General features: G+C 40.4%; 1 protein-coding gene across 3 annotated transcripts in view; it reads right to left on the minus strand.

Annotated features, from left to right (window-relative positions):
* The window catches only part of skila (SKI-like proto-oncogene a), a 27,635-nt gene extending 7,828 nt beyond the window's left edge, over positions 1-19,807 (minus strand). For 2 of the 3 annotated variants that reach the window (XM_027020887.3, XM_027020886.3), the window contains exons 1-2: positions 19,644-19,738; positions 16,502-17,763 (exon numbers count right to left, since the gene is read on the minus strand). In XM_027020887.3, the coding sequence (XP_026876688.2) occupies positions 16,502-17,617 (1,116 nt within the window). In that variant the 5' untranslated portion in view covers positions 17,618-17,763; positions 19,644-19,738. Of the gene's footprint in view, positions 1-16,501; positions 17,764-19,643 lie in introns of all 3 variants that reach the window. The other variant, XM_081703316.1, reaches the window with a different exon arrangement.
* Positions 19,808-21,593: the final 1,786 nt, after the last annotated feature.

Here is a 21,593-nt window from a genome sequence, read left to right on the forward strand (position 1 = left end):
TCACTACAAAACTTTGAACCAGACCTGGGTAGTGGTGTCTTGATTAGTGTCCTTGATTACATGTAACCCAGAAAGTTCAAGTTCAAAGAGGTTTTATTGTAATTTCAGCTATATACAAGTACAAAACAAAAACGAGACCGTGTTCCTCCAGGACCATGGTGCAACACAAAACAAGAGTGCAACAGACATGCTACACAAGTGCAAACAGTCCAATATAGTGCAAAATGTCATTAAATAAACATTAAATAAACAATAATAAATACAGAACAGGACAAATCAAAATGAGTAGACAGTGTAATTATTTAGTGCAGTACACAGTACTGGGCATATGTAAAGCGAGTTGTGCATAGGAATCAGTGACATGCTACCCTGAACATAGCAGTCACTGGTAGCAGCCAGAACAGTTCAGAGTACAGTGCTGGTTTAGTACAGTACTCTAGCAGCAAGTAGGATAATGTGCAAGACTGCAACAGGAGTGCATAGTTTATATGTGTGAGGTTTGACTTCAGCACTAGTCCGATGCAAAACAATGTGTGAGTGTGTGTATAGATATGTATGTATGTGTATGTGTGTGTGTGTGTGTGTCTGTGTATAAGCATGTATAAAAGTGCCGATTTTGGAATCTGAATTGGATTGGAGTTAGCCAGAGTTCGGGAGTCTAATGGCTTCTGGGAAGAAGCTGTTGCACAGTCTGGAGGTGCGGGACTGGATGCTGCGGTACCTTCTTCCAGATGGCAAAAGGGTGAACAGTTCATGTGAGGGGTGTGTGGGGTCTTTCACAATGTTGGTGGCTTTCCGGATGCAGCGTGTTATGTAGATGTTCGTGATGGAGGGACGAGAGACCCCAATGATCTTCTCAGCTGTTCTCACTATTCTCTGGAGGGTCTTGCGGTCAAGGGCAGTGCAGTTCCCAAACCAGGTAATGATGCAGATGCTCAGGATGCTTTCTACAGTACCTCTGTAGAAGGTAGTGAGGATGGGTGATGGGAGATGGGCTTCCCTCAGCTTCCGAAGGAAGACGTTGTTGGGCTCTCTTAGTGATGGAACTGGTGTTCAGGGTCCAGGTGAGGTTCTCCGCTATGTGAACACCAAGGAACGTGATGTTCTTGACGATCTCCACTGAGGAGCCGTTGATGGCAAGCGGGGAGTGATCTCGCCTTGCTCTCCTGAAGTCAACAACCATTTCTTTTGTCTGGTCAACATTCAGATACAGGTTGTTGACCTTACACCAGCTCACCAGTTCTCACACCTCCTCTCTGTATGTTGACTCGTTGTCTGTGTTGATGAGACCCACCACGGTCGTGTCATCGGCGAACTTGATGATGTGATTTGAACTGTGCATCGCTGCACAGTCATGAGTCAGCAGTGTGAACAGCAGAGGGCTGAGTACGCTGCCCTAGGGAGCACCAGTACTCAGTGTGGTGGTGTTGGAAGTGCTGCTCCCAATCCGGACTGACTGAGGTCTACTAGTCAAGAAATCCAGGATCCAGTTGCAGAGGGAGGTGTTCAAGCCCAGTAAGCTCAACTTTCCAATCAGATGCTGAGGAAGAATGGTGTTGAATGCTGAACTGAAGTCTATGAACAGCATTCTTACGTAGGTGCCCTTTTTATCCAGATGTGTGAGTGCCAGATGAAGTGTGGTAGAGATGGCATCATCTGTAGAGCGGTTGGAGTGGTACACGAACTGCAGGGGGTCCAGAGAAGGGGGAAGCTGGGTCTTGATGCGTCTCATGACGAGTCTCTCGAAGCACTTCATGATGATGGATGTGAGTGCGATGGGACGGTAGTCGTTGAGACACGACACCGTGGGCTTCTTGGGCATGGGGATGATGGTGGTGGTCTTGAAGCATGTTGGGACCACAGCGCAGCTCAGAGAGATATTGAAGATGTCTGTCAAGACATCTGCAAGCTGGTCAGCACATTCTCTGAGCACACAACCCGGGATGTTGTCTGGTCCAGCAGCTTTCCGTGGGTTAACTCCACGCAGAGTACGCCTCACATCAGCCCCTGTCAGGCACAGCACCTGGTCATTTTGCGGAGGGATGGACTTTTCTGCTGCAACATTGTTTCTGGGTGCTGTCTCAACCATATAATGAGAGGCAATGATTTTGCATCTATTACTTCTTGCATCTCTTCTGCATGAGTGGAAAGTATTCCTCTACCCAATGCTCCCAAAAAATATCAATAACAATGTTTTTTTTCCATCTTCTGTAACAGTACAAGTCCTTTTGGAATATAACAAGGAGCATAATAGGTCTCCATTTCAGCAGAAGCAGATAGTTGGGTGAGTAGTTCCAAATCTTGCAGATTATTTTACAGTGAAGTGGATTATTATTCCTAATGACTTCCCCTTCACACATAACTGTCAGTAGGTGTTTTCTTTTCCAAGTTCCTTCAGATGACCCACTGTTGTGTTGGAATCTGTTGTTCAACATCTACTTCCAAATTCTTCAAGAGTAAAGGTATAATGACCACCTTTGTGCATTAGAATATGTTGCAATCTTCATGAATATGCCATTTTTGGCATGACATTATCTTCATTTTTTTATTGAAAGTTTGGTTTAATATTTACTGTAGGTCTGCTACTGGTGTGTAATTTGCAGTTACCTTTGCTTAATCTGTGACACCATGACGCAGCTTGTTGACCACCCAACCGAAAAGTGAATTCTCAGTACAACAATCTTTACTTTTTATAGTCTTCCAGGGTTCGACAGTCTTTGAAGCTTGAATCAATTTCTGGGAATCAATTCTGGTAAATCCTTGAGGTAATGGCAGATTTATTTTCTAATCACTTTGAGAGATCTGTGTTTCATTCACAACTAATGATTTTAAAATGGGTATTTTTCTTGGCTGGATGGTAAGTAAAAAGGCATTTTCTCACATAGGATGCTTGACCTCCTTCTCCTTCCTGTCTAGCTGCATTACAGAATGATGTTTGGTCACAGATTTGGGAGATCATTTTTTTTCAGCACTTAAGTGTTGTTTTGTTAGTCATCCAAAACACTAGCAAGTTAATATTCATCTCTACAAATAAACATGAAAGTGATAATGCATTAGGTAAAGTTTGCCACTGCTGCAGTAGATTATAGAAATGATCATTACAGAGAGTCTGAAATAATTGTTTTCTTTTTAGGAATAACAAAATCTGCAATTCCAGCTCTGTCTGCTTCTTTCCAGAATTTCACAGGGTGCTGTTTTCTATCCTTCACGAATTTTATAAGGCAACAATTACAGGATTAGTTTGAAGTTTGAATAATTGTGAAGTTCTTCCACTGCATGTAGTTTGAAAAGAGGAAAATAATTTTTTAATAGAAGTAGTCTGGTAGGATCATTTTTGGGCAGTGGTAGCTCAGTGGGTAAGGTACTTGACTGACTCACAAAGTTGCCAGTTCAAGTCCCACTAGTGCCAAGTTGCCACTGTTGGGCCCCTGAGCAAGGCCCTTAACCTTTAATTGCTTGTATTCCTTCGGTCCTTGTAAGTCGATTTGGATAAAACTGTCATTTAAATGTCTTTCCATAATATCTGTCAATTCTTTAGAGCAGGTGTTCTCAACTTTCACAATCTTGTTAGTTTTGTGGTCATTTGCCACTCACTCCTTATTAGTGAAATCATGCTTAACTGTTTATAGACCTGAATAATACTTTACCATCATGTTTTTGGAGCAGCTGCAAATAGGGACATACTGGTGACAAGTGGCTAACTGGTGTCCTTCAACTGCACTTGGCTCCCCTTAAATTGTGCATTTATGGTATTAGTTCGGAGTATATAGCTTACAATTCATATTGTTCATTGTTGATTCTGGCATTCGAAGCAGAAATATCGCTTCTATATCACTTTTTCATGTCACTTTCAAGTCCTGTGTTTTGAACTCAGCCTTCCATTTCCAAAGAATGTTTTTCTATCAATGCTGCAGAATGTGCCATAGAAGCAGTTCTCCCTGCTTCAGCTTTCATACGATAAGAATGCTGCAAAAGACAAAGATGATCTTTTGAAGGCCTTGCTGGATCTGTGATGATGCTTTCAAAGAGTTTGAACTTTTACACAACTGAAACTACATCCTCAAGAAGTTGACCTCCAGGTTGCATTGGTGATAGTTCTGTATAAGTGATTTATGGATGAACATTTCATCCATTATGAGCGATTTAATGTGGGTCATATTTATATGGTGTTTAGTAATTAGCATTTTCCTCAATGCTGACTGAACCGGACAAACTGAAGTAGTAAACATGTTCATGTGCATTTTTAAAATCTCCATGTTCCATTTATGGGACAGAAAGCAGTTGACCATTTATTGTGAAAACTACTTTAAAATTGGTGTAGCAATAAACTTCATTAAAACCTGTTCTGCTGTTTTGGCAGAACTGTTCCCCATCTGCTCAACATGTATGCGCACATGATGTACATATGCACACACAAAAAAAACAAACAAAACAACAACCAAAAAAAACCCCACATGGCAGTCCAGTCACAACCTTGTTTTCTTTTCTGCTCATGCGTGCGCACACACGTACGCACACAGAGCTATCTAATGAAACTCTTTACATGTTCTGACCAATACAGAGACTGTATATGTATAGGACATGGGCAGAGGTCTCTGAGATTTAGCATTCACTTGTCTGAGGTCTTTTTTTTTTTTTTTTTTTTTTTTTAAACTGTAGAGCCTGAGAAAAACAAACATTGTTAAGATTAAACTTTTTAGCTCATTAAAATGAAGCAACTGGACAGAGATACATTGAATGATAATACAAACCAAATGTGCTGAATAAAGCAGTAGGCAAGGGCATACTGTGTACTGTTTATAGTACTTCTTGTGTTCCCATAGCCACTAAGGACTTTTAAATAGTCATTTTAATTTTGAATAATTGAAAGGATGTTAAATCTGGGACTATTACATTAATTAATCCGCTTTAATTTAATCTTCTTGAAGTGTAGTTTTGACAAACTGTTTTTTGTTTGTTTTTTTATAGTTTGTTATATTCTTCATTTTTGACTGCCAACTTGTCCTGCAGTTTTCAAGTTATTGACAAGGGACCAACACCAGAATGTTTGGTCAGATCAGGAAAGACATGCTTGTATTCATCTTTTTTCACTGGATGATCGGTTTCCATGTAGGAGCCATTTTTACCCAAAAGGGAATGAATGGTGGAATATTCAAAACCTTTGCAAACACAGCCATGCCCACTCTAACTGCTTACACACTACTGGTTATCAATCACTTGGGACTCCATGGCAACACACTTAACCACCTAGCAAGACCATAACAACCATTTGGTAACACCATAGCAACCACCTGGGACTCCACAGCAACAAATCTAGCAACACCATAGCAACCACCTGGGAATCAGTTAAGCTGCAAAATCACTGCAGTTTTCTTCAGGCAATGCACTTTTCTAGTTTTATATGAGATTCTAAATAAATTATATATTTTTAATTTAAAAAATGGATGTATTTAATTCTGATTAGGTTTATTGTTTTTCTCTGGTCCTGAACTTGAGAGTTGTATGTTAGTGAGTTTAAGAAACTATGGTTCAAGACCCAGCTGAGTGCAGGGACTTTAGGGACTCTTTGTATTGCAGCACATTATAATGGTGTGAATGAGGTTTGCTGTTGTATGTTTAATATTTCCAAAATGTTTCTCTCTCAATAAGGCATTATCATCATCTTGGCTCATACCACATTCATAGTGACTAACTTATGCTAGTTGATGCTTCATTATCCAAGTTCATTGTTTCTTGTTCTTTGGAAACACTGCTAACACTGTATAAGTGAGTCATTTACACGCCAGTTCTGGCTTTTTCCCTGAGAGTTAGCATTTGCGGCTCAATTTATAAATTCACATACAATCAACAACCTACTGGAATATGCCTGAGTTAGGCTTAGGCCTGAGTTACACACATTTACATTAGACACACACACACTTAGAATTCTGTACAGCCTGCAGGCCATGTATCCTGGCTGAACTTTGTATGTTTTGTTGGTTGTTGCTGGAGTAAGTATAGCAATGTGGAGACAATCAGCAGCCTGAGTGACTGACGAGCCAAATCCGAGGTCATGCAAGACTGGAATTTCCTTATATATTACAGTAAGGATGGGTTTGGAATACACAACCTGAAATTCCAGCATGAATACATACATCTTAGAGGAATTACTCCTCTATCAGCCTGATGACTGATGTAATTTTGGGCACCATATCTCACATACAAATGAAATGGTGTAGTGACCTTATAGAGCTTGTTGATTACGTGTAACCAACATTTTGTGTGTGTTGTTTTGCATATGCAAGGTATTTGGAGAGCCCCTTTAATGTGTGTTTGCAAGAGAGAAAGAGGAAGACAGAAAATGTGGATGAATTCTTAACAGCATTTTTTTAATCATACAACCAAAGCACAGTGTGTGTGAAAGGCAAAGGACGAGTGACCAAGTTACTTTTCTCCCAGTCATTCAAAATCTGTTATGCATGCGCACACACACGCACACACACACACAGTGCTGATCTTGTGCTTGTTAGTCTATTTGGTTGTCTTTTTTTAATTTATTTTTTTAATAATGACTTTGTTCATTTACAAGTTACTTGAACTGTTGCTCATGCAGGACAGTATGCCTCAGCTGAAGCCAACCATAGTACTCTCCTCAGAGGACTTCATTTTGAGAAACAGACAAGGAAGGTGAAACGGCTATGAGGACAAACAAACAAAGCAAAGGAAACACAGAAGGGGGGGGGGGTTGTTTTGGTTGAAATAATTCAGACATCACTCAGCCCCAGTCATTCCATTGTGTGATCCCCAGCAAATAAGACAGATGACTTGGGCATCGACTCAAAGCATGACGATGACTACTGTGATGTCCTTTATAGAAACCTGGTTGGATGCAAAAATTCCTGGACTCTGCACTCCACCAGCAGGACGCCTCATTCACAAAGAAGTGGTGGGCTGTGTTTTTACGTTAAGCAGAAGTTGAGTGATCCTAAAGAACTTTCACATATATGCTCACTTGAGTTAGATGTCGACCTTTTTAATTTACCAATAGACCTTTCCTCACCATCTATATTCCACCATAGGCCCTCCATGAGACCTAGTGTCTTGCTAACGCATAATAGAAAGTCATTGCCAAGACACACAAAGCATAATGGTACTAGAAGAGATAAACCTTTATAAAATCAGTGCTACAGCACTATCTCAGGAACATTTCATGGAGTCTCTCACACTCCTATGGGACAGTGATCACAATATGATCTTTGTCATGCTGTGATACTGCTAAAGACTGCATACCATCAAGAAAAGGCACCAGACAAGTGAAACAGCTTACTAACAACAAAAGAATGTCTTTAAAGATGCATGTCGGGATGATTTGGATGAAAATGCAGACACAATAGCATCATATACATGTCTCACAGAATGCTTGCATCTCAACTTAGACAAAAACTATTTTAGCAAGATCAAGGTTTGGTTCACCAAAGAAAGTTAAGATTTAAATATATAAAAAGGAACGCTACCTTTTAAAGTGTTGATAAAAGTACTGTACAAAAAAAAATAAAAAATAAAAAAAATAAAATGTGAATTTCAGAGAGCAGTGGAGCAGGTAAAGACAAAATATAAGGATAAATTAGAAAATAAACTCCAAATGAAAGATGACATTTACAGCAAAAAACTGGCTAAGATCAAACATCATATTCAGGAATCTTATTCATTTTCCCCTGACCAGCTTAATGATTCTTATTGTAGATTTGATTAATTTATTTTAGATTTGAAGAATCTAGCCAAAATACGGCACACAAGCAGGGGCCATTTTTGTATTACCAATTACCAATCAAGGAGCATGAGGTTAAATCTCTGCTCTTGATCGGGTCCAGCAGCCTTTCTGCAGTTCTGTTTCAAGTCTCTCAAGCTGGTCTTATATTTTAACTAATATTTTTGATCCTATTTTACGTCCATCATGTTTTACATCTACCACCACTGACTTTGTTCCTAGGAAATCCAGTGTAACTTGTCTCTGTGACGGTACCAGCATCTGTATATCAAATTCAGATTCAGTAATATTGTACAAATTTGCAAATGATTAGTGGGCTTGATGTATAATGATGATGAGACAGCATACAGGGACATGATCTTTAGTATAATCGAGTTGGGTTGAGAAAACATTGAGAAAAAGGACCTGATGATGGACATCACAAAAAGGAAGGTACACCTGCCACCTCTGGCCATTAATCGTCAGTGGGCGCAGAGTGTTGACTTACTGATGTGAAAGACTTAAGCAAGAGGATAACACTGCTGTCTTGCTGGGAAAAGCTCATGAAAAGCTTTTCTTTGTAAGACAGTGTAGATAATATGGTGTGATTAGAAACTGTATGCAGCACTTTTCAAGAGTTGTGGTGGAAATGTGTAGACCTTTTCAATACATGTCTGTTATGATTATTCAACGGCATATGAGAGTGATCGGTCAGAGAAGGGGTGTGAACACCCATCTGTTGCCTCCATATTCATCAGTAGAATGGAAAAGGCGGCAATAAAAATTTATATTTGTAGTTCACACACAGCACAGGAAAGTGCTCCCTTCTGGTAAAATGCCATACCACAATGTTACTGTATATCAATGTATTTTGCTGTTTTTATGACTTTTATTGTGACTTTTAATGTGTTTAGAGTTTTTTAAACAACGTATCAGATGTGTGGAGGTTTGTTGTTTGTGTTTGAAGGGTATTGAAATAAATTCCTCACATTGAAACCTTGAAATCTGAAACTAATTTCATACACATTACATTTGCTAATCATTATTCACACATTGTTTGTACTTTTTTCCCCCTAAAGCATTCACAGATTACCTTTTTGCCTGCATAGTTTTTGCTAGTCTGTAAATGCAATCTTGTAATTTGACTTGTAAACAAAATGGATTTAAAAACTTCTGGGTTATTCTGGGGTTCAGCCTCTTCAGCTCTCTGGAGCCTCCATGAGCAACATCCTTGAATTACATACCCCGAAACATGCAGTTCAAAAAGAGAGAGATTTTGGTCAAAATTCCGGAAATGTAATTGCATGCGTTAGCTGTGTAATCAGTCATTCCTAAGCAATAGAAAAACTTAAATTGTGGTTCATAACATGAATGTTTTAAAAACAATTAGAATTTATAGTGGTATGACTGTACTCTAAATTTAGATGATATTTACAACAGTATATTAAAACTCTAGATAAATCATTGTCCACAATTAATCCCTGTCTTCATGTAAAATTACTTTTGACAGGAAAATAACGGTCAGGAACTGACAGGACTAACTGTCCATGACTAACCCATTTACCAAGTAATCCATTAACTCACACACCCAGTCACACCATTGTTAATCACAGACAAGTTGAGACAGGTTGATTCCAGATCTGACAATCTGCCTGAGGAAGTCAGACCAATACGAGGACTAGACACTGCCTACAGTAAACACAGTAGAAGACTGTTTGCTCCTCTTGCATGGAGGCTCATATGAACACACAACATTGAGTCATAGATCTGGTCTCATGAGAGTTCAGAATACACATCATGGATAAGGATCTCAAACACACACACACACACACACACACACACACACACACACACACACACACACACACACACACACACACACACACACACACAGATAAATGTTTTGAAACAAACAAACTCACACGGTCTCCAACTATGTTTACAGCAAATGACTAGTGTAGTCAGTGAGCAGTGTAAGATCAAAAAACATTGCTCATTTTGACTGGTAATGACAAATTCTCTTTTTTTTCCCTTTTAGACAAAGTGTTTTAGAATTAATACTTGATTTTCCAATTAATTAAATAATCACAGTGCAAATATGTCTTGTAAAACACTAGAGCATACTCAAGGTAAGATTTTTATTACTTTTCACTTCTAATTAAAATAAATCTGATGGACAGTACTAAATCATGGCAGGAATTTTTTTTTAATTCTGAATTTACAACTCTGGTAGTTACTAATATATCAGAGTGCAGTCACTATAAATGTATTGTTTCTTGCTATTGTATTGTGAAATACATTGTGTAAGCATGTATAGGGAAATACGAAATGATTTCTGGTCCAACAAATATAAACACTACATGTTGCAGCAGAGACCGAATTCCCAATTCGGCAAAGATTCTGGCACCTTTTACCTACTATAAAATGACTAGTACATCCTTCCTTTTAATCCTTCCTTATTTTAATCCTGTGCGAATTACCATGTCATATTCCTTTAAAAAAAAAAAGTTCTCACACTTTCGTTCAAGCATAGAAACACTCTAGGATTAATTTATTTGCATTATATAGCTTGGCATTTACTTGTGTGGTGGTTTGGCATCATGATGTCCGTCAGCTTTCTATGACGTCCATCAGTCCAACCCTAGCTCAAACCCAAGTTGTTACTAGAAATGATTTTATTAAATAGCCATCTGTAAAAAGCAGTCACAAACATTACAAGGGGGGCTGTGGTAAAATATCATGAAAAATGTCAGTAAAACTACACGCACACAACCATGCCAGCAAACATTAGTATTAGTGTCAACTTCTGTGTCTCTAAATATCTATTCTTTCAAATATGGCAACTTCCAATTACTGAGGAAATGGAACAAAAATATTGCCATTCATTTTGCTTTCTTTTTTAAAAAGCAAAAAGTTTCTACAATTTTTTGTTAGATTTCTAAATAACAGCCTAGCAGAGATAAATATAAGAATATATTTATATTATATTAAAAACTTGTAGCCAAGGATACAGAAAAACATCCTTTGTGAAATATACAAAACCTGAAAGATCACAGCATTTATGAGAAACACTACTCTCCTAACAATAGCTATAGCATAATGCCTATTAGCAAATATATTAGAAAATAACATTCGTTTGTAACTTTGCTAAATGAAGACGAAGAAGACAAAGAAGATTTAACCACAAAAATTAAACAATACTCATCCTAAATGTATTTTCAAACAAAGTGACAGAATAACTTGAGAAGGGAAGGCATTTTAGCTTCCACTGCAGCCTAACTACACTTTAGGTCTAGAAGTGATGCTCTGTCTCCATTCCTCTACCACTGAACACAGTCAGTAAAGGTGCTAATTGTATGGAGAGCCCCATCCCCTGTTCTAGTCGATGTTTGGGACCCCAGGTCAAACTGCCCTCTCAGCAATTGCACTGCACTGTTGTTCTGGTCTTTCTGCAGTGTATGAACGTTTGTGGGGGGGGGGGGGGAGTAACTTTCAATAGGGCTATTGGTTGATGCACTAAAATTTCATAGTGAGAGTCACTCAAGAAGCACTGATTTTTTTTCAGTTGTGTATTTAAAGCCATCATGCACGTGTTCTTACTTTATCAGCAAAGTTAATTTTGTGTTACAAACAGGGGCATCCCCCACCCCCTTCCTAACTGCTGAGGTTCATATGTTGGATTCCACAGAGAACCTGTAGGAAGGGCTCCCTACAGACATTCATAATTAGATTTATGTACACCTGTGGCAAGTATATCTCTTCAAAAACCCTCATTATGCTGAAAGGGTTACAAAAGCATCACAGAGACAAAAAGGAGTACAAATTTAAAATGCATGGCTCAACCGACAAGAGATTTCAGATGCTTGTTCCCAAAAACTTCCTGAAGGCCTCCAGTAAATCTGGTTTATATGAATATATATAATGCAGTGTATAACAGTTAATGAAGTTAAAATTCTATATGGAACAGCACAGTAAACAGGCTTCCCAAGTGCACTTGCAGTCATATCATATAAATCAATGCAGGCTATTACAGCAGCACAGAACAGTTCTTATGTTTTTATACCATCACCAAAAACTAAATTTAGAAATTCACCATTTTACATTAGACCCAACATGTCAGTTTGCATTGTAAACACTTGTCTTGGTTGCAAAGAGAGAGGGTGTTTTCACAAAATATTCACAGACATGATGTAACCAGAGACTTGCATATGGCCTTTCGATCACAACTAACCAATTGTAACAGTTAATTCCATAAATTAACACTAGTTCTAAGGCATCCACTATTTGCAGTGTGGTGAAAACCAATAGAGCAGCACTGAACAGTTCAATTTTAAACTCAGTCACCAGCTTTTTACATTATATGCAAACTGCTACTGTAAACATTTAAAATTCTTTAATGACTATGGAGGGCAGGGGAAATGCCAAATCTATATTTCTATGTCTATATATTTCTATAAATTAAGCAAGCTGCTCAATCAAATTTCCACTTCATCAGAAAACTATTTCACTGACATCTAATCTTTTTGATGGCATCTTCAGGAAATGGAGGACAAAGTGAGAATGTCATGTGTTTATGGCGGGTAGTTACTATGTCCATGTTGCTTCATGTCAGACTTGCGAGACTGATCTTGGACCCGGAATTGCCCCTTGCGGCTATATTTAAATCACATTAATCTTATACAGTCACTGTTCTAAGATAGCTAGCACAACACAGGATGGCTACTGCTTGTGTTCAGCAGAGAAGACTCAAAGTAATTATGGTTGTGTGTCATCATCAGCATGGTGATGACAAACATTACAAACATTCACAGCTCTCCTAATCCAGTCCATCACTTATAGGGCAAACTGCATCAGAACCGGTGTGATACACAGGCAAAAGAGCGACAACCACCTATCCCTCACTCCCCAAGTAAATCTGCACAGATCTCAGAAGCATGATCAGCAAGTCACTTATCCAGCAGTGAGCGAGTGACCGAGCGAGCAAGAGAGAGAGAGCATGGCTACAGTTTATAGAATTAAAGGCCTCTGTGCGGAGCTGTGGCTATTGTGGTGTCATTTAAGTTAAACTCAATTTGTGCAGTGGATCCACACTTTGGTGGTGGTGGTGGTATAACACAGCTCAGAAATGATGGCTGCCCAGGGCAGCTGGGTTCTGCACTGGGACAGAGGGAACAAGGTCCAGCTCTGAAGTCCCAACACTGAGCACTGTTTAATGTCTCTACAACTCTTAGATTAAACAAAACACCAAATTGTGCAAAGATTCTCCAGGACTCAGATGCATGTCCTCTTCAAGGTGGCAATTCTCCAGAGGCCTGGTCGATGATTCACACAGAAGCACAATAAGCAGAAACGGGCCCAAACCCAACAAGGATATGGTTCTGTTTTTGGAGCTCTGTGGTTAGTGAGTGAGTGAACAGTTTGTGTACACAGGGGAAAATCCAACGACAAAGATAAAGGCAGCATGATGCAAGTGAGAGACAGAGGTGAGTGCAGGACAAAAAAAAAAAGAAGCTTTTGCTGGGTTTAAACACTTAATGGTTCTGAACTAGCACAATATGCTGTGTTTTTTGTTTTGTAATTATTTATGCAATTGCCTACATGTAAAAACATTTTCCACACATAATACCAAACATAAATGTATATGTTTATATAACAAATCTTTCCCTTTTAATAAAGAAAAAAAAGACACAAAGATTATGCAAAAAGCATTTTGCCAGGTATGACAAGGAAGGTTCCATTGTTTTTTCCTCATATTTTTGCTCTTAAAATGTGTGAAACACACACACAAACAGACCTGCTGGATGATCTTGTGGCTCATTTTGTTGATGCTGGCTAATTGGAGTGTTATACTTTCAACTCCGGACTTGGGGCAGGTGCGTGTATATTTGTGCATGTGTGAAATTTACAGCTAAATCTGACAATGCATGTTTGAGGTGACATTTAAATTTATTATTCATTATGCAAATGCGCAGAGGGGTGCTTTGTACACATGCAGAATGCATGGGCTGATAATTAACTCAGTGGAAGGAATAAAAAGATGAACACATGAAGACAACAAGAAAGATGTAGAGATATGCGAGGGAAGCATTTCTCCATCTCTGAGTGGAGAAGACGGTGGAAGAACTGCACGGTAACCGAGGGGAAAAAGCAATGAGAGGGGAAAGCAAATGTCTAATCTATATCAGAGGTGAGGAAAAAGTCTGCGGTACAGAGCAATGAAGAAACAAGCAACCGGAAGACTAGAAAAAAAAAAAAAAAAAAAAAAAAAGAGAAAAACAGCAAGAAAAAGAAGAAAGAAATGAGAAGAAGAGATGTCAGGCTGTGGTAGAAAGGGAAAGCAGGAGAGACAAAACGAGACAAAGAGAGACTGAGAGAAGCAGGAGTTCTCGGGTTTCTGCACCACAGTCTATGTCTGGGTCTCCGTGGGAGACAGACGGAGCAGAGTGTTCTCTCTGTCTGCCAGACCTGTCAGCATGCCAAGCCTCCAACCATCACAGCTGTCTAACATGGCCTCACACTCTCTCTCACACACTAGCACACATTCACAAACCACTTACAGATAAAGCAGTGTGAGGAAGCAAGGGGGGGGCCCCCATTTTGAAAGATCCAGACATTTATGTCTACCCTGAGCTCCAGTATTCTGTTACAAGAGCTGCTAGGGCAGATTTGCATTTCAGCAGTAAACTATGATGTTCTGAATATATGCATTTACACTGTGTGTACTGTAGCTTTGTTTGTGTGTGTGTGTGTGTGTGTGTGTGTGTGTGTCCAGCAGACTGTGGAAACTGAATCATATATATGGCTATTGACGCAGCAGGGCGTTTGGGGTAAACACTCCAGCGCACATAGCTGTCTGTCTGCAGGCAAGCATACTGAACAGAGACTTCTGATATGGATGTGTGTTTATGTCCTTTACTGAAATGCGTAGGCTCAGTATTAACCATTTGTACACATGCACACCTCCAGTTCTGATTCCCTCACAAGCTGTTGCACATTGCTGACTTCACAAATCTCTCTCCCATCTCCCACCCTCCATCCCACCCCCAAGCTTCCTGAATGTTACTGAGATATTAACTGCCAGTTGTAAGTCAGATGTGGAGACCTGAACCAACTAACAATTTAATACATGTGGCTTCATTTCACAATAATGCTCAAACTAAAACCTGGACTCCAGCACCTCAGGGCAAACATGGATGAGCTGAGAAAGATTAAATGAGGAAAAAAAAAAAAAAAAAAAACAAGAAAAATTCCCAGAGGTAAGCTTCACCCATCCAGCAGCCAGCTTCACTGGAGGAGGTACAGGAAGGTGCTAGACATTGACTAAATAAACACACAGAGAGAGAGAGGCAGATTGAGGTGGGAAGGGGAGAGAAAAATAAGCGAGGAGGTTTGGTTGCAGGGCATTGTGTTCAAAAACAAGAAAGAGAGGAAAGTGTCTTACAATACATTCTGTCAGAAAATGAGGAGGATTCCATTCTTTTGCTAAATTAATTATACTGTATTATGCACATCATAACTGATTCACAGGTGCATTTTTCATCGTTAGCCAAGCGGAACTAAGACAAGCCTTGGGGGAGTTGTGGGGATGGGGGGTGCAGTCTGCATGTCAGATGTGTCTGTGCAGCTGATGGAGCTCAAGCTCAGACGCAGACGTGGGGGGAGGGAGTGCCAGACAAGACACCAGACGGTATTTTTGGCCCCCTTGCGAAGTACACAGGAAAATGGAGCTTCTTTCTCTCTTCTATCTGACATACACAACAGTGCAGAAGCATGAGAGGATGACATGCTTGCACCTGCACAAACTATAAATAATTGCATCTGCTGTTGCCTGTAACCCTTTAACTGCTGCTCCAAGGCAACAACCCCACTGTGACAACATCACTCCGTAGAAGCCAGGTCTTAGGACAACAAAAAGCCGTGAGGTCAAAAGGTCATGAGATATGGCAAGTCAATGGCTCTGAAACAATCCAGACCAGTTTTTGAACAATATGCAGACTGCTCCCTTAGACTTTTTTTTTCCCCTCTGTAGCAAAAGCCCTCATAAGCCTTCAGGGGAATAATCCATCATGTTCTGAGCTCTAGGCAGCGTGGTGACATGGTGATGTAATGTGGGCATTCCCCACATCAACTCTGACTGAACATGCTTCTGTTCTTTCCGGTACACAATGGTGGTTAACACGTGAGTTCAGCTGACCTCCTCCAGTGAAAGCACAAGCACACCTACAGCTGACTTCAACAGATTGCTTCTCTCTCCAGTCTCAATAGAAATACATTTTTTATGACATGAAATGGCACAAAAATAGCCCATGGTGTTTTACTTGTACAACATGCCTGGTAGATCACTGATAGAGGATTTACTTTCTGGTTGACCCTGTTGTGACCACGGACACAAGTCATTGTTTTCTCCCAGACCAACTGCCCCCACTCAACATCACCCACTCCCACAGCTCCACCCTCAACTCCCACAATCTAGCTGGGCAAGCACCCCCCACCCATCACCATGGCTACACACACACACCATAAAATTGGGTCAACTCCGGTTTACAAAAACAAATTCATAAGGAAACTCTCACAGCCGACCCAGACCATCCCAAAACAAACAGCATGCTGAAGGGAAATCACGTAATCTTTTCCATTTACATAGTCACACTTAACCACCAGTCTTCCGAACATGACTCAAGACTCGTCGCCTAATCCTCCACCCATCTAGAGAAGAGAAGGCCTCCACCCATCTAGAGACGAAGAGGAGGAGTCCTACACAGACAATTCACTCACCTTGTCCAGCGGTTTCTTCAGATGCAGGTGGAACTTCTTTTTCATGTCGTCCAGAAGCTGTTTAAGCTGTGGCTCCTCCACGGTGCCCTCATGCCTGCGGCTAAGTTGCAGGTAACAGGGCCACTTGGCTGAATCAAAGCCCCAGTGGCACGTCCTCTTGTCGGGAGACTTGTGTGAGTGCATCACGAAGTTCTGCGGTGAGAACAGCAGCTGGCATTCCATGCATTGGATACATGGTGCATCTAGCTGCATGTAGAAGTGGGGCAGGAAGAGGCCCTGGCACTGACCCAGGCACTGGTGTTCCACCTGGAATCCAGCCTCAGCATCCTTGAGCAAAGGCAGGGTGGACATCTCAGAGGGCAGGGCAGTGCCCTGGCGCAGTAGAGCATTGCAGAGGCGCTGAGCATCTGTGAGGGTGATGAGTCCACAGGACGGTGCGTTGAAGGGCAGGATGCCCAGCACCTTGAGAATGTGCAGTTGATTGGCATCACAGCGTGAGCAGTAGACATAGAGCTCATCACACACAGCATTGATCTGCTGCAAGGAGAAATCCCTCAGCACCGAGTTCAGCACCTGGGGAAGGCACAGTCGCTTCTCACCACCCACCACAAAACAAGAGATGGACTCGCCCTCCAAGACAGAGTGGGTAAGCTCCGTGGAGCTGTCACAGGGCACCAGCAGGGGCCCCACGCCCAAGACTGATGGTGAAGGCAGTGGTGCCACACCACCCGTCAGGCTGGGCTCCTGGCCTGTCTTTGCTGAGAAGGCAGCAGGACCCCCCAGCGAACTCTGGCTGCTCAGGGTGAACTGAGCCAGAGTGTTCTTCAGCCCAGGGCTCAGATCCAGGGCCTTACCCACCGTGGTCACATGGAGCTCCTGACCCTCTGTGCCTCCTTCAAAACAGGGCTCATCCTCCACAGGTTCCTGCTTCACTCTGGTGGCCCTGGATAAAAGCTCCACACCACGCCGCATCAGCTTCATCTCTGCCATCACACGCTTTTTAATGGGTGCATCCTCGAGCTGCTCTCTGTACAGCCTCTTCATACTGCTGTGAAATGAGATTTGGTCTTTGAAAGGAGTCTTCACATTTGTCTGAGCACTAGCCATGGTAGCCATGTAGAGATTACTGGTCTTTCCTGTGTGGGCTGGGTTTTGGTTCAAATGCTCCTTCTTGTTCAAATGTTTTAAACTCTACGAATAATAAATTCTCAATCACCGGACTTCATGCATGATGGAGATGGAAGTGTGGTTTGCTGAGCTTTCTGTAAAGAGAGAGGAAGATTTTTCTGTAAATAAAAGCAACATTAACATACAAAACTAAGGATAAAAGTTCTAAAAAAAAAAAAAATGCTATTTAACCTTATTAAATTTAAGATTAATTTACTATTATAGTTAGATACAAAAAGGTAATTTTATGGCCTTATCCAATCTGCTATAAAAGATAAAATGACGTTTAACTTAATTCATACTGGTATAGCACTGCAACACAACGTTTGTCAAAGTTAAATTAAGTTCTTAGTTACCTACTTTATCCATGTTAAACGTTGCAATGTAAAAAGGCAATCGTTCACCTAATAAAGTGAACATTATTACCTTGTACCAGAGTAGAACGTACTCCAATTTAGAAGCATATTGTTGCTGTCTGCTGACATCTTGCTGACCCCATTAACATCGTTAGAGAACTTGATAAACTAATACCATTCAACAAAGTAAGTGTACTGTACTGGAAAAATGTCAAAGCAGTGAAGACTGGGCTACATTCAACCTTTATGATTACAACAGACAAGTCTTTTCACTCTCTAACCTTTATAGCCTCCTGTCAGTGTTTTATGTGCTGTTATGTACTGCATTTGTTTAAAATGTACCAATATGTTCATATGTATCAATACTGCAAGGTAAATAAAACATTTTTAAAAAATCAACATTCAACCTTCCCCTCATTACCATGTGAAGGAACAACCCTTTCTGAAGAAATTTTATGATTATTACAAATCAGTTGCTACAACCTCATATTTCTATATACACACACAAGAATACATGGGATGATAAATTCTTCTTTTTCCACCATAACTAAAAATAATATGAAGAAACGCTTAATTACGCTCGATTAATAGTAAAAATATGCAGCAGGCTAAAAGTGATGCTTTTGTATAATTTTCTAGAATAGGGTGTTCTAGGATGATTTTATGTATCGTTGTATAATTTTGTAATGCCTGTTGGATCGTAATTCTACTCGATTTAGACGCTTTTCAGAATCTTATTACCTGCGCAAAAGCAATGTGTCACCCCTCAATGAAGCTCACAAGGACATCCCGCTAACCCCCCCTTCCCCTCCCCGTCCTTCCTGGCGACTTGCCCCCGCACAGCAGCGCAGCTCAGCCCCACTGGAGCAACGGCATGTAGGGAGACGGCAGTGGTAGTGCCGATCATTCTCGCTCTATTCCCCTCAGCCTATGCGCTACCGAAGCTAGCCAGAATTAGAAACTGTGGTTTATGGTTATATCAATTAGTGTTTGTAATCTCTCATATATATATATATATACATACACACACACACACACACACACACACACACTAACATTTTGCTTGGTTGGGTAATTGTTTAAACAATGCTTAGCTAGCATTTTCCCCGTCATTGGTGGCATCCAAAGAATACTCCAAGACTTCTACACACCCCAAAAGGATCTACACTAAAAAGAGGACGTTAAAGCTAGCTAGCCTTTTAGCTATGTCATGTGCTAATGGTACAAAACAAGACAACATCGGTATGTTAAAAATCAAACTCTTCAGGAAAATTCAAGTCGTTCTCTACATAATCTTAGCAAAAACAGTCTTCATTCTTTCAATTCGTAAAATTGAGACGTAAACTAGTTATCTAGCTAGCCATCTTGGCCGATAAACGTTTGTTCTGCGTGTCCCCGTATCATCGCGTGCTAGTCCGCTAGCGCATTGCCTTCCAGCCTCCACCGCTTTGCAGCTACGACTAATGAATAGTTCAACGACTATCGAGCGCTAGCTAACTAGTCCAAGAAATTGCTTTAAATGTCCCTCTCAATGCAAAGGCGTGATAAAGCCTTGGACAAACGGTAAAAATATACACACTCGTGTTGTGAACAAACATTTCATACACGTAAAGACATACTTGAATAGGATTTAAAGGACTTGCCACTGAGTGATTTCTCTTCTCGCACCACAGTCACCAAGGCGCAGGCAGAAACAGCGCTCAGACAGCCACGACGTCAGAACACAAGCTGAAGCGCAGACGTCACTACACTCCAAATGGGCATGCCTCGGAAACTGCGCGCGGGTGTCCGTCTGTCTCGCAGTCTGGCGCGTGGAAACAAACCGTCGGAACTTCATCATCCGCCGACATGACGTATCGGCTTGAGTCCCTGGTGACTTCTGTTACATTCAAAGATATTACATATTAAGGAATGGCAGCTTTGAAAAGCGGCCTTGATAAAAACAAGTTCAAATTCTGAAACGATTCGGCGATTGTGAAAGGCTACCCAAACCCGCTTGTAATCAATACTTTTCGATAAAGCACCGAGATCCTTTTGGTTATAGCTATTCTAGTGGCGTATGTATGAAATAAGACAAATTAAACGGGAACTTGTAAGGGCTACGAAAAGAGAAAGTCAATGAAATCGTAGTGACACTGTTAGACGTGGCCTTCTTTCATCCAGACACGATATAGCAAATTCTTAACCAAAACGTTATCAAAAACTTCGCTTCCTTTACACTTTCGAAACAATTAGTAAAGAGCACTAAACATCTTGAGAAATGAGATCAAAGTGCATCAGAAAAATGGGTAACAGCAGCTCTTTTTTTATGAGGAGCCTGCTGATATATATTTGAAAACGACCAATAATTCATCATTTATTCCATTTTGTTTATGTTGCCGCAAGAGCTCGCAGTAGCATGATAGCCATACCCGCTACATGACTAAAGCAAGGTAACCAAGTCTTTACTATGACTAAGATCTGGCCTTCCCAGTAGCACTAAATGTTCGAGGCCTTTTTAAGAGAAGCTTTAAGCTTTTATTTAACATGTGACTGCTGTAGGTTATTTGTTGCTGCCCGTATTTTTTTTATATTTGCATTTCATTTTATTTTTTGCTATTGTATTTTGTGCTTTGCTTTATTTGTATATCTATACATTTATTTCCATTTATTCCTTAAAAGGATTTTGTAAATATTGTTTTAAAAAGTCAAATATACATTATTAGTATGAAATTTCAATCTAAAATGACCTCATTCTAAGACAGATGCACATTAATTAGACCCTGAGTTTGGATAAATCTCCATCACTCTTGAAATCTTGTTTATACAAAATGCTTAGTCTCTTGCTACCACATGTGAAAGTTATTCCTAAAAAGAAAGCTCAAAGTAAATATTCTAAAACATTCTGTGTTCTAACAGTTTCTGTGTGCTCTATGATTCGTAGCCTGGAGCTCATGGAGAAATTTGTTTGATCACTGGTCATCGTATCTCCATGCAGGATGGGGTGCTGCCCCCCCCCCAAGTTCTGTTTCCCGTTGGGGAACCATTTGTTTAGTACTATTGAAATGGTAAATTGGAGAGGCTAAACTGTGGCAGCTTGAATTTACCTACACCAAACCTAACACTTAATGTCCTTCACCCCACAGCAACAGCAGGTCAAGCTCAGGTGAGAATTTTGTAGCAGCCTAAAAATACTGTGTTACAACATGGCTGGAGGTGTAGTTTTTTTCCTTGTTGAACATGGGCTTATTTGGTATTCCAAATTAAATCAAGATCTTATATGCATGTACTAGAAATAAGTCCAAAGATCTTGAACAAACAACCCAGTAAATATACAAATTAGTGTGTCAGAACCTCCCCCCCCCCACTATGCTTAATTTACATCCACAGCACCAACTTTGTATCTAAAGAAACCTAATGTTTATTATATTGTTTACATCAATCCAGTAAAATTTAAGAATAAGTGTCATGCAAATATAAAACCATTTGCTGCAGAAATTAGTTTAGATCAGATGTAGAAATGTGTTAAACTAAGATGTGGATCTTATGTCGGTGTAAGCACAGCCAAGCCCATTGTGGACAGCAAATTG

Source organism: Electrophorus electricus, chromosome 20 (assembly GCF_041902795.1).
Source record: "Electrophorus electricus isolate QZ-2024a chromosome 20, ASM4190279v1, whole genome shotgun sequence".
NCBI lineage: Eukaryota > Metazoa > Chordata > Actinopteri > Gymnotiformes > Gymnotidae > Electrophorus > Electrophorus electricus.